The sequence below is a fragment of the Sus scrofa genome, chromosome 15 (assembly GCF_000003025.6).
Source record: "Sus scrofa isolate TJ Tabasco breed Duroc chromosome 15, Sscrofa11.1, whole genome shotgun sequence".
Taxonomy (NCBI): Eukaryota; Metazoa; Chordata; class Mammalia; order Artiodactyla; family Suidae; genus Sus; species Sus scrofa.
In genome coordinates this window covers 96,056,123-96,070,863 of record NC_010457.5, presented here as the reverse complement: position 1 = coordinate 96,070,863, position 14,741 = coordinate 96,056,123, and the positions used below count along the sequence as shown (strand labels likewise).

General features: G+C 38.9%; 1 protein-coding gene across 10 annotated transcripts in view; it reads right to left on the bottom strand.

Annotated features, from left to right (window-relative positions):
* The window catches only part of MYO1B (myosin IB), a 192,011-nt gene continuing 181,725 nt past the window's right edge, over positions 4,456–14,741 (bottom strand). For 7 of the 10 annotated variants that reach the window (XM_021075958.1, XM_021075964.1, XM_021075961.1 and 4 more), the window contains 3 exons: positions 14,388–14,540; positions 11,286–11,413; positions 4,456–6,006 (listed from right to left, as the gene is read on the bottom strand). In XM_021075958.1, coding sequence (XP_020931617.1) covers positions 5,883–6,006; positions 11,286–11,413; positions 14,388–14,540 — 405 coding nt within the window. In that variant the 3' untranslated portion in view covers positions 4,456–5,882. The remainder of the gene's footprint in view (positions 6,007–11,285; positions 11,414–14,387; positions 14,541–14,741) is intronic. The other 3 variants (XM_021075956.1, XM_021075960.1, XM_021075963.1) reach the window with 1 other exon arrangement.

The following is a 14,741-nucleotide window of genomic DNA, read 5'->3' as shown; positions in this document are numbered from 1 at the left end:
TAAAATAAAAATTAAAGGAATAAATAAATGCAAGTAGATATGAGGTATCAAGTTTTAGTCGTTTATCTGTACATTGTTTCATGACCCTGTCCATTCTCAAACATCAAAACATTCTGAATAAACTATACTGTATTCCTTAATATCTTAGAGACTGAGTGCCACTTTGTTACTTTTCTATAAATATCTTCAGTTATTTTCCCAAATGGATTTTAGAGTCACTTTGTCAAAAGAATTACAAGGGATTTTTGACTGGATTGTTATTTAACTAATGAATTGAGTATACTTAAAAAAGAAAGATGGGGTGAGAATAAGAGAACTAACCTAAGAGAGTACTCTTAGAAGTTCACATCACAAGAAAAAAATTAAATAATTAAATATGAGAGCTGATGAATGTTAACATATTGTGATAATCATTTCACTGGATAGACAGATTGCTAAAATCCTTATGTCGTACATCTAAAACTAAATGTCAATTGTATCTCAAAACTGGACCAAAAAAACCATTAAAAACAAAGTGAAGTCATAAGGTAGCTGGCTAATCTGTTTCTCTCAGTCCTGTCAGGCCCTTTGGTGAATATGGAATTATTCTGTTCCCAGTTTGCCCCATAAACGCTGAGAAGCTAAAGCTATTTTCCGTACAAAGTTAAATTTTTGTTGAATTTTATGGAACTGAGCAGAGGGATCTGGCCACCATGCCAGCAAAAAAAAAAAAAAAAAAAAAAAAAAAAAAAAGGTAATGAGGAAGAGATTGTGGTTTACACTGTACTGTGATTAACTCCAGATTTTGAAAATGATCTTCAAACCAAAGAGAACAAGGCAAACAATTCCAAGATTTGGGAGAAAACAACTCAAAAACAATTAATTTTCTACTGACTGGCTATTGGAATAGAAGCTGATGAGACAGCTCATCAAGGCTGCAGCTTCCTAGGGTTGAAGGAAGCAAACCCTGAGAAAGAGCACAGAATGAATTGTTAAATCAAGATCCAACAAAAGAGCCCCTCCAATGATAACATATTAACTCGTCAACATTAAATCTTCAAACGAACAATGAAAACTCACAGCTGCTTTTCTCACCAGGAGGAAAAAAGAACAAAACTACCGTCCCTCCCACTCCCACTGAACTGAATTGTTTCCAAGAGTTTGAATACTGCAGTATTAATGAAAAAACAATGCCCAGCTCTTACTACAATGCCTTCTGGCAAAAACCTAACAAAATGGACCATTACAGAATTTACTAGATCCTTCCCCAGCAACATACACCATTTTAAAAAGTGCTTGTTATTTGAATATCATGGAGCCCAAATTACCTTACCTGGTACATGAAAAATAGCATGTAAGAAAGAAAAAAAAAATAACCTCACTGTTGTCTATTATCTTTAGTCTCAAAGAATTTCAAACTATGCTATAATTATCTTAATTATACTCAATTACATGAACTTGAGAGTTCTCACTCAGCATATGAATTGAACCAGCATAATACAACCATTTATTCTCTTAGTTTCCAGCCAAATCTTCAATACAAAGGATGTACCTGATTCTTAGAACCCTTGGCCCCAGTGCTCTGCCATTACAGACACACCCCATAACCCTTCCAGTATGAGCAAAGGAATGCAAACTACAGCGGAAGGTCTTATATTTGAGTACTGGGTCCAAGTTATTATTCCAAGAGTGTGAAATACAAACCTGTACCAGTCTTTTAGACAGTAACTTTCTTGACCTGAGATAGATGTCAAAGTCAAGGGTAACTGCATCAACCACACTGCTAACTTGGCAATTACCATGGTCTGATGCTTGGTCCTTGATACCTGATTACTTTTTTCTAGCACACTATCTACAAGTTGATCTAGGGGCTGGGCAAATAAGTGGTGGTTGGGAACAAGTTAGGGCTGTGCCACTAGGGTACACAGGAAATCTGGAGCGCCACCAAAGCTTAAATCTCCACTGCAGGACAGTGACAGAAATTCAAAGATACAGAAGTACTGGATGCTTGCTTGCTGTAACAGGGCAATGCTGCTGCTCATTAGTAACACAATCAAGCACAGGGATGGGTGGGGAGCATTGGCAGGTCTGGCCAACACCACTGAGTGGTGTGTGCAGCCCAGAGAGGCTCTGAGCCAGCCCTGACCCACCTGGGTGTGCACTGGAATCACCTCCTAGAGGACTTATTCAGACACACAGCTCTGTGTAACTAGAGATGCTCTTCATTTCTTGCTTGTGTTCTCAAACTTTAATGTGCCTGATCACTTGGAAATGTTCATTAAAGTGCCTATTGTCAAACTCTATTCTGGAGACTCTGATTCAGTTGGGAAGGGGTATAAGCCTGGGAATCTGCATAGTTTTTTGCTTTGTTGTTTTAAATAAGCTTTCCTTGTATTTTTGGTCCAGGTTGACTTGGTGATGTTTTGGGAAACTGCTCTATAGAGGGTCACCAGGAGTGTGGTGGCTCCCTCCTCTTTTCCAGTGTGATCAAGGTACTCCTGCTTTCCCCAATGGTGAACATGAAGGGCTTCCAACAAAAACATGGTTTAGGGTCCTCCTAGGGGTAGTCAACTCTAACTCAGGGTTGAGAGTCAGGGTTTAATATTCTATTTCTAGGCCGACAATCTCTAAAGAATTGGTCTCAGCAAGTACATGTTCCTTATCACTAGCTTGCTCCCTATGGAAAAGAAAGGAGGCACGACTATGTACATTCAAAGCACAACTCCAACTATATTGCTCAAGGATGGCTAGCTTGGTTTAGGGAGCCCTAAGAAGGCAAATTTCACCCTGGTACAAAAGGTTTTCTTGTTAAAGTTCAAAAAACATTTTCTAGGAGTTCCTGTCATGGCACAATGGTTAACAAATCCGACTAGGAACAAAGAGGTTGTGGGTTCGATCCCTGGCCTTGCTCAGTGGGTTAAGGATCTGGCTTTGCCGTGAGCTGTGGTGTGGGTCGCAGACGCGGCTCGGATCCCGTGTTGCCGTGACTGTGGCTTAGGCTGGTGGCTACAGCTCCAATTCTACCCCTAGCCTGGGAACCTCCATATGCTGTGGGAGTGGCTCAAGAAAAGGCAAAAAGACAAAACAAACAAACAAACAAACAAACAAACCAAAAAAAAACCCCCCAAAACAATATTTTCTACCAAGTAAATTCACAACCTACCAAAAATGAATTTCATGGTCAGAAGTTACTGAAGACTATAATTGATGGATGTCTATGCAAAAAATTCTCATTTAAAACTATCTTATAGATATGTTTTTAAATCTTTGAAGAATACCTATTACAAAGTTTGAGATAAAATGGTTTCTCTATTGGAAATAAACAAAGGCAGACTCACTGACATAGAGAACAGACTTGTGGTTGTCAGTGGGGGAGAGGGGTGGGAGAAGGATAGACTGGGGGTTTGGGGTTAGTAGATGCAAACTATTATATTTAGAATTGATAAACAAGTTACTACTGTATAGTACAGGGAACTATATCCAGTTTCCTGGGATAGACCATGATGGAAAAGATTATTAAAAAAATTAAAAAAAAAAAAGCCTTTGAAAAATATATTGTGGGAGTTCCCATCGTTGCTCAGTGGTTAATGAATCCAACTTGGAACCATGAGGTTGCAGGTTCGATCCCTGGCCTTGCTCAGCAGGTCAAGGATCTGGCGTTGCCGTGAGCTGTGGTGTAGGTTACAGACATGGCTCAGATCCAGCGTTGCTGCGGCTCTGGTGTAGGTCAGGGGCTACAGCTCCGATTCGACCCCTAGCCTGGGAACCTCCATATGCTGCAGGTTCGGCCCTAGAAAAGGCAAAAAGACCAAAAAAAAAAAAAAAAATATATATATATATATATAGTTGCTAGCTGCTGTTGCTGCTAATCATAATGAATAATCTGCAAATACAGTATTTGGGAGAATTTAATAAGTAGATTTATGGAGTACTGGTCCTCTCCATCCTGAACTTAAACTTCCACTCAGGAAACAACGCAATGATGATCAATGGGAAACTGGGTAAATACATTATAGTGCATCCATACAATGGAAGACTGCACCCCTCTACAAAGAAAGAAGAGGGTAAAAGGTAAAGAACAATGTCTACAATATATTAGCTTGGGGCGCCTACTAAAGCAAGAGGAAGACAAGAACCTCTCATTTTATCTCCTCTTGTAAACATGTACATAAAATAATGTAAAACCAACAGAAAGCAGTAATTAACTTTTGGGGGAGGCACAGGAACTGGGCAGATGGGTAACAGATGGGATGGAGAATTTGTCTTATATATCCTTTTACACTCATTTGTATGTTGAACAATGTGAATGCATTACACATTCTTAAAAAGCATTAAAAAAAACCCCACCTCTCAGTTCCAAATTTCTGCTCACCTATTTCAGGAATCAGTCTACCATTTTAGATAGATGTTGGAAGAGACTGAAAGAAAGTAATTATATCCTCCACCTGAGCCAATAAACACAAAAGCCTCTGAGAATTTCTTTATGGAAGCAATTTTTTAAAATACAAAAATTAAAAGAAAATCCCCAGAAAATACTTTCAATGAATGTTTCTGGTTTATAAAAGATAAGTGAAATTCAATTACACAGAGAACATATAATGCTTGGATTGTAAAGCCTTTCTGTGAAACAATACATTGACACACAACATATGAAAATAGCTTGAAATACAAAAATACAGTTGTGATCCAGGAAATGGCACCAAATTAGAACAGTTTTATTATTTAACATACCAATTTATATACATTATCTTCCCAAATAAGTAATAAGAAACAATTTGATTCCAAAGTTTAAAATGTAGTTTCCCAAATGAATCCTTATTGTAAATTTGGAAAAAAAAAAAAAAAAAAGAAAGTCCTACAAATTAACGTAAACCATTTTGATCCTTGACTAAAATATGCACCCTGTACTAATCACCTCTCTCATACAAAATGTCTATTATAAATAAAACTTTCAGAAAAGATCTTGGATGCTTATTGCACATCATACAGGATGCTTGCCACCATCTGAAAGGCTTGCAGCCCTTCATTATATCAGCTGTTTAAAACATTTACTCAAATTTGGGTGGAAACAATACTTGGCAGAAATTAGCATATCTAGGATCATAGAGGATGTTTACCACAAACAGGAAAATATGATCTTACTGGACTACTTCTGTCACTTTTTCTAAAATAAGACTGACTCTGTTTTCTACTGTTAAAAGCAATTACAAGAGATCTGAACAAATTAAAAGTTCTACTCAAATGTCAGTTTTCTCTTTCCAAATAGAAACCACATGTAGAGGCATTTTACCCAGTCATATATTTCTACTTCCTAGGACCAGCCCTTCTTGAAGTATACATTGTTAAAGATCGCACTACTGGGTTCCTAACAACGTCATCAACAGGTACTGTTTTGTTCTCAACATTTTCAAACTCTTGTAGCCGTGGCTAAGCCCTAAACCAGTCAGAATACAATGGCCTTAGAACAAAAAACAAGATCCCTAGTAAGTTTTCATATCACCTAGTGCAGTGCTTAGCACACAGTAGGCATTTAATAAATAGTTGATGAATGAATGCACTATCTTTTAAGACCGTTGGCTATACCTAGATGTATTAATGATTTATGAAGTAATATGTCGCTTTAGGGCACAAAGACCTACCATGATGACTAAACAAAGAACACACATGACATGGCATAGATACTGTTAGCTTCTACAATCCTGTCCCAGGACAGAATGTGTACTTTAAGGTTAAAACTATTTCAATAATAAAAACTGATTAGTCAAATCTTTTTATTTTGCCAAGGGACTCTAACAGTATTGGCCTTTGGCAATTCCCCAACATACAATGAACCCCCAACAAAACAAAACCGAATTGCACTATTACAAAGAAACAAGTCCATGGAAGCAGAGAAGAGGCGCCAGTTAAGGAACAGCAACTTCAAGGAGACGGTTGTTTTTTCGCTTGCACGTTGGGACACTCCCATTTTTCTGGTTGCCCTGAATAAACTTCACACATACTTTGTCCTGTCTGAACTGCACCAGGAACCTAGGAGGAAAGAATAAGACAAATTAAAGTACACACAAAACAGCTGATGATTACACTAATGTTAGCTTTTGCTTTTTAATAGATATTTACCTTGGTAAGTATTCCCTTTTCATCAGCCTTTCTAGACCAGGATTATACCATTAGGCATTACATTGCATTCTGCCTTCAGGGGCTATCACTTAGCCCTAAGTAAACTCAAGTTTGTTTGTTTTTGTTTGTTTATTTTTTGTCTTATCTTTTCAGGGCTGCACCCGTGGCATATGGAGGTTCCCAGGCTAGGGGTCAATCAGAGCTGTAGCCCCTGGCCTACACCACAGCCACAGCAACTGGGGATCCGAGCTGTGTCTGTGACCCATACCACAGCCCATGGCAGTGCCAGATCCTTAACCCATTAAGTGAGGCCAGGGATCGAACTGTGTCCTCGTGGATGCTAGTCAGGTTTGTTAACCACTGAGCCATGATGGAACTCCAACTCAAGTTTATTAGCTCATCATATGCCTTCATGGTAAGAAGGGCTATGAATAATGATTTCCATGTTTCAAATGGAAAAGAACAACATGCTATTTTCCCATTTTATCCATTTCTGCATAGCACAAATGTTAAATTATCAACAAATTGAGAAAATGAAAGACAGAATTTCAGAAAAGGCATCCAGAGACACTCCAGGCTATGGTTTCCAAGCGTTTGATATTTATATACTTCCTACGCTTTTCTTTTTCATATGTACACACTATGCTAACAGTTATTTCTAGCCTAAAGTATTTCAAAAATACCTGTGACCTATGGAATAAAAATAATGAAATCATGAGTTTGATCCACCTGTTATATTTTTAATATCCATTTAAATATATACATACATATAAAAAACTATAATAATTAAAAATCTATCAGTGTATATATCAAACTACCAGTGGTACGTGTGGTACACTGTGGAAAATCATCTTCTAGTTTAAATCTTTCCTTGACAGACCATCAGCAGTCAAGTGCTTGTCCACAAGATTATTTGTCATATGCCTTCCTGCAGCAAACATATGACTGGCCTCCCCCTGGGCTGGGTGCTGTGACATCTGATGTATGCATCACCAAGGAGGCATGAGAGCAGCATGGCTGGCCAGGAACCCAGGCGTCCCCAGCTTAAGACTCTTTTCTCTCCATGATCAGAATCAGGAAAATGTTACCATGTTTTCAGCACATTTCTCAGGGGACTGTGTACTAAGTTAACTGGCATATGACTGAGTCAATCTAAAAACCACATGATTGGTCACATGCTCATCTGGCATCCATGACAATAGCTCTGCTCTCAACACATTAGTCTCAGTTTCAGGGCCATGTTTAGCAAACACTATCCACTGAAGTGAAACGTGACACAGAAGTTCCTACTCATGGGTGGTACTTCTGAGCTTTTAAATGGGCTGTTTCATTTCAACTTGAAAACACTGAAAAAGAACTCTAGTTCCAAATTTGCCGGAGAGATCTCTCTCTCCAGCATGTATACTTATATCTATGTGCCTCAAGGGAAAAAAAAAAAAAGACTTTCAAGTTTAACATAAATACAGACATTTAAGAAATCAAACACTTTTTTTACATTTTAATTTTCAAAGACCACTTCTAGTATAATAAATACATAGGGAGTTCTTTTCCCAATTGCTTTAGCAAACACTTGCTGTCTCTGTGTCAGCAAATCATGACTGTGATTTACTCAAGAAAAAAAACTAAAACTTATTGAGTATTTACCATGCATCACACTGTTCTTAGTAAGATACACATACTAACTCAACTTTAAAACAGTCCTATAAGTTAAGTATTATTTATCTCTATTTCTTTTCTTTTATTCTTTTTTTTTTTCTTTTTAGGAATGCACTTGCAGCATGTGGAAGTTTCCAGACTAGGGCTAGAATCAGACCTACACCACAGCCACAGTAACACCAGCCACATCTACAACCTACACCATAGCTCACGGCAACACCGGATCCTTAACCCACTGAGTGAGGCTAGGGATTGAACCTGCATCCTCATAGATAATAGGTTTCTTACTGCTAAGCCACAAGAGGAATCTCCCACAACGGGAACTCTTTATTTCTATTTGATAGAAGAGAAAACTGAAGTCTGGCTCAGAGTAAGGACAAAGAGAATCAGAGAATCGCCCCTCAACAATCAATCAGGACTTCAGAGCACCAATACCATTAAAACTTCTTAGCAAAGAAACATATTAGTTGCTTGGATTTAAAATATTCAGAAAAAAACTGTATAGCTTAAATGATATGTGTTTTTGTCTAACATGTATGTGTGTATACATATACACATATAACAACATATATTTAAAATATTTAATAGAAAATTTCACTTTAGTTTTCATTATTACAGGTTCATTTTTACAAATACTGTAGACTACTTAAGGTTATTCTTAAAATTCAGTCTATCTATAGAATGAATAGTTTGGGAGCATAAGGACTGGGGATTACAAGGCAATTGAGTCAACAAATTCAATTCTTGCTTCTACATGTGCAGGTTAAAAATGCTCTAAGGAGGAAACAGACCTTTGACCTCCTCCTGTAAACTGATATCCAGCTAATCTGAAGTAATTATGGAGATTGGGTTTGCTAGAATAACTACTCCGACTTCTGAAAAGGATGCAGTGACGAAGGTCTTGGTCACTTGGTCACCGAACTGCATGTTGTTTACAACACTAGTCTGTCCACTTGGCAAAAATGCATCACGGGCACCCCTACCCATGACTTTGAAACATTTTGCTTAAATTTAAAATGCTTTTGGGAAGTTTCCATTGTGGCTCAGTGGAAACAAATCCAACTTGGTGCGGGTTCAATGCTTGGCCTCGCTCAGTGGGTTAAAGATCTGGCGTTGCTGTGAGCTGTAGTGTAGGTCACAGACGTAGCTCAGATCCTAGCCTGGGAACTTCCACATGCTGCCAGTGCAGCCTTAAAACAAACAAAAGCAAATAAATAAAAATAAACTGCTCTCCAAAAAGGAATACAGTCTGCTTCAGAGCTCCCAGCGGTTATGAAGCAGGCTACCTGGGAGCCTTGCTCTGCCACGTAGCTTTTGTGCTGCCTGGGAAGGGACCACAGTGCTGTGCACGGTTCTATCACCTATCTTATTTTTATGAGACCAACCAATAATTAGGACTGCAGACAGAAAGGTGTTCTGGACTGGTTCTAATGCTACTAAATATTTGCTTTCTTCACATGGCCACACTGAATCTTCACTCAAACAAGCGTGTTTACTGACAGCGCACGCATTTAGAACATCATAATCTTTCTACGACAAGGCAGGTCCCGTGGTTGCTACAGCAGACATATGCCCCTCAGAGCCCCTCAGAAGGGTCATAATGTGTGACAGGTCTGCAGAGGCTCTGGGAAATCTGCAGAGAAGAGCGACTGTACATTTCCCACACCCAGCATACTTTCTTCCCAGCACATTGCTACTAACATCCTGCCAAGGCACTGTCCTCAGAGCACTAGCTCAGGAAATACTTAAAAGCAGCAAGCCTTCATGGCCTGGATACTGACGTCGTTTTCTCTGTAAAGATGGCCTTATTAATGGAGCAGACCAACTGCGAGGCTGCTCCATCCACATGGCAAGGAGCCTCTGCATCTGGAACACACAGAATCTTTCCACAGTGAGTGGGAATTGGTCCCATCAAAACAGAAGCCAAGATTCCCAAGTTATAAAAAATTTCAACTCAAGGGAGTTTAAAGATGTAACAGCCTTAAAGGTTAAAACCTTAATTGACTGGAACCCAACCAGCCATGATCTTTTTTCCTAACACTCCTTGTTTTATGAGGAAGGACCAATAACAAGGGAAGTTATTTTGTCTAAATTGCGATGTCCAATATCAAGTATACATAAAGGCCAATATCCCCCGCCATCTAGACACCAAATCTAAACCTTCAAGGCTAAAGTTCTGTAAATCCGAACACATCAAGGAGAGTTAGTTTGGCTTACAAATGGACAGGAGTGAGTAAGAATTTATTTTAGAGAGACACTTAGAAAGAGGTGAAATAGAATAGGGTGGTAAAAATCTTACTTAGAAAATAAAACAATTTCCTGAGTAAATATGGTGATGTAAATTTTTACTCTACATGCAAAGAAGTGTATACGTAGATAGTAAACAATCTGCTGAAAAGCAATCAATTAAGTATCAATCCACATAGTAATTCACATTCATTCAAATGACTCATATTGATAGATTAAATAAATGGAGGGATGTTTCCACTTGCATGCAAATAATGTCTATCATTAGAGCCCGAACATTAAGCAAAAAAAGCAAATTTCACATTTATAGTAGTCTTGTCATTAGCAAACCCTTGTTAACACTCATTGCTTATTCTATAACTCTAGTTTATATGTGAAAATATCTCAAATATAACACATCCAAAACAACACATTTGATTTCACCCTGCCCCAGCCACCCCCAAACCCCTTCTTTCCTCTGTGTCAACTACTGCAGTAAATGGTACCATTTGGGCTCAGGCCCCAAACCTAACACCCAATCTGTTAAGAAGTCCTCTTATTTGCCTTCAAATTACATTGAGAATCTGATACTTCTCACTACTTCCCACTCATGCCCCAGCCTAAGCCTCGGTATCCTTACTGTGACAGCTCAGAGAAGTTCCTATTTGCTTTGCTTTCACTCTCGCCTCCCTACAGTTATTCTCTACACTGTAGCCAAGGCAATCTTTCAGAATCACAAATCAGATCATGCCACACACACCTAGAATGGCTTTCCATCATTCTCAGTAAAATCTCAACTCCTTACCTCGACAACCAAGCTCTGCACAGCCGGGTCCCTCTGCCTCCCTCCCCAGGTCCTTCCCCAACATTTCACTCTGCCACAATGCCCACTCCTGTGTCAGGGCCTTTGCACCTGCTGCCTTTTCTAGCAGGCACCTCCCTAGATCCCAGTTTTGACTCAAATGTCACTGCATCAAGGAAATCTCCCTGGCCTCTCCATCAAAAATAACACCGTATGACCTTTAACCTGCTTTCTTTTCTCCACAAGCACTTGTCACTGACCGAAGCCATGTCACCTATTTACTAGTTCATGTGTGCATATTTGTCTCCTCCACTAGGATGAGAGGTACGTGAAGGCAGGGACTTGGTCAGCATCACTCACTGCCCACCCATGATCTGGAACACATGCCAGACACACACTTGGTCCTTAATACATAGGAGTTGTAAAAATAAACGGGATCAGATCACTCAACTAAAACAATAAGGCTGAAAGGGAAAAGGCATATTCAAACAGTGTGGCAACATACTCATCGGAAATTTCAATATTGAGCTTCTGTTTGGTTTGGCTGAGAGTCGTCCGGTAGAGCTTGGTGGCCATTTCAATCAGGTGATCACTGCTGAAGAGAAAGTCTCCTTTACTTGCTGCTTCAGAGCCCTGAAAGGAGAAATCAAGAGTCAGGCTAGCAGAAGAAAAGACAGCTCGGGAGGTATATGTTTACAGGTTTGGCTGAAAACACATTTGCAATTTACAGTCTCTTTAAAACATGAGCAACTGGAGTCCAGTCTCTCGAATAAACAATAATGACAAAAGCAGTATTTCTGCCAACTTGCTCAGAGCACTTTAGTGAGGTTACCTAACCCCTTGCCACCCAAAGCTGGTCGATGGACCAGAAGCACCATCAGCATCACCTGGGAGCTTGTTAGAAAAGCAGACCCTCTGGCCTGACCACAGGCCTGCTGCATATGAATCCACAACAAGACCCCTGGGTGATCTATTTGTTCACTCAGGTTCGAGAAGCACTGACCTAACCTATAATTCATTCTGAAAGGGCTGCTTTAAAAACTCCTCTGTGATTTGGTTAAAAAAAAATAAGAACCACCACAACAACACTTCCAACAAATATCCTAGGGCAGCGGCTCTCAACCTTAGCTGCGCAAGGGACACATCTGCGGAGCCTGCAGAAAATAGAATGCTTGTGCCCCCTTCTGAGAGACTATTTGGTTGGACTGGAGAAATGGCCTGGCACCAGCATATTGTAATATGTAACTGAGGCTCAGGATCACTGTTCTCAGAGCTGACGTGCTTCCTTTCGGTTAAAATCCAGAACGGGGAAAACAGGCTGAACGAAGTTTCTGGGATTTTCCTAAGTTTAGACAGGTTACTATGTATTAGTTAGGTGACTACTATTTCCCTACATATGATTACTATTTGCTGACAACTGTTCATTTAGTGAGTATTTGTTGCGTGAGAGGCACTGTGCTAAGATTGTTTCATTTAATCCATTTTTTCATTTTTTAAAGTTTTATTGAAGGGTAGTTGATTTATAATGTCATGATAATTTCTGTATACAACGAGGTGATTCAGTTATACACGTACATGTCCATTCTCTTTCAGAATCTTTTCCCACATAGATTATCACAGAATATTGGGTAGATTTCCCTGTGCTATACAGCCAATCATTTCCTATTCTTCAGGGTGCATACGCCAATCCCAAACCCCGAGTCCATCCCCTCTCGGGACCTGTCCCCTTTGGTAATCCTAAGTTTTTCAAAGTCTGTGAGTCTGTTTCATTTAAACTTGATAACAACATAGGAAGTAGGTACTAATATTCTCCCCATTTTAAGAGAAGAAATGGTAGGCATATTAAAGTTAAATGTCTTAGCCAGGGTCATTATAAAGCTAGTAACATCAACCTGGAGCCTACAAGCTTAATCACTCCATTCAAAATAGGAAGTCCTGGTTAAGCTGACATTAAAAAATTTGGGGTCAAAATTATTAGGCAGTTGTTTTATTATAGTTATTTTCTTTAATTAAAAATCCCCAAATGGCCCATAGGCACATGAAAAGATGCTCAACATCACTAATAATTAGAGAAATGCAAATCAAAGCTATAATGAGGTACCACCAGTTAGAATGGCCATCATCAAGTCTACAAATAAATGCTGGTGAGGATGTAGAGAAAAGGGAACCCTCCTTTACTGATGATGAGAATGTAAATTGGTACAATCACTATGGAAAACAGTATGGAGGTTCCTCAGAAAATTAAACACAGAAGTACCACATAATCCAGAAATCTCACTCCTGAGCATATATCTGGACAAAACTATAATTCAAAATGATTCATGTAGCCCTATGTTCACGGCAGCACTATTCACAAGGGCCAAGACATGGAAACAACATAAATGTTCACTGACAGATGAATGGATTGAGAAGATGTAGTACATATATACAATGGAATACTCACATATATACAATGGAATACTCCTCAACCATAAAAAAGAATGAAATAATGGCATTTGCAGCAACATGGATGCAACTAGAGATTATCATACCAAGTGGAATAAGTCAGAAAGAGAAAGACAAATACCATACGATATCACTTATATTATATTTATATAATCTAAAATATGGCACAAATAAACCAACCCATCTTCAAAACAGAGAGAAACTTGAAGACATAGAGAACAGGCTTGTGGTCACCAAGGAGGTGGAGGGGGAGAGGGATGGACTAGGAGTTTGGGGTTAGTAGATGCAAACTATCACCTTTAGAATGGATAAGCAATGAGGGCCTACTTACTATACAGCATAGGGAACTACGCCCAATCTCTTGAAACAGAACATGATGGAAGACGTATGAGAAAAAGAATGTGTGTGCATATATATATACACACACATGACTGTGTCACTATGCTGTACAGCAGAAACTGGCAGAACACTGAATCAACCATACTTTAAAATTTTATTAGAAATAAATAAATATACATAGACAATTAAAAAAAAAACCCAAAATGAATGATAAGAAGATATATAGCAATTTAGTATATAGAAGAAACAACAGAAGGACGCATAATTTAAAATGTCTTGATATTTCTAGATATTAATCTCAAAATAATGCACATCATGATGGGTGTAAACAAGAGCTACTCTGAAATTAGAACTCAAGTGAACAAGTCAATAAAAGTCATTAATCCTGGAGTTCCCGTCATGGCTCAGAGGTAATGAACCCAACTAACATCCATGAGGACGTGGATTCGATCCCTGGCCTTCCTCAGTGGGTTAAGGATCTGGCCTTGCCGTGAGCTGTGGTGTAGGTCACAGATGTGGCTCAGATTCTGTGTTGCTGTGGCTCTGGCATAGGCCGGTGGCTACAGATCCGATTACACCCCTAGCCTGGGAACCTCCATGTGCCATGGGTGCGACCCTAAAAAAAAAAAAAAAAGGTCATTAACCTTACTCTACTACTGAAAAACCAAGCCTGGGTATGTAGAGAGTGAATACAGCCCAAATGTACAGATCAGTAAGAAGGATATATAAACTTTAAATAAGAGGATTATTCAGATGTACAAAATTTTACATCAATGTCTAAGAGACTGACCAATGCAGAAATTTATCAAAGGTGAACTTTTACCTCTTTGAGGTGGATGGCAAAGAAGCCATCATTTTGCGAGCTCATTGATACTTTGGTTACATCCACCAGGGGAACCTCTGACTTGATCTGCCCAGACTTTTGATCAGCAAGAAGAAGATTATTATTTGTCAAGAGGAAAATCCGGTTTGTACTCTACAACAAAAGCAAAAAAGGATTTAAAACCAGCGATCAAAGTACCACAAAATGGTCAATGCGTTTAAAGCATTAGTTATTTTTAGAAATGCACTTTTTATTCTAATATTTTTCAGCATGCATGCCTAACTACCAAGAAGACACTAAAGAACATAGATAACCTATTTTAATTCACAAAAATTTCAGAGGACAAGCAAAATT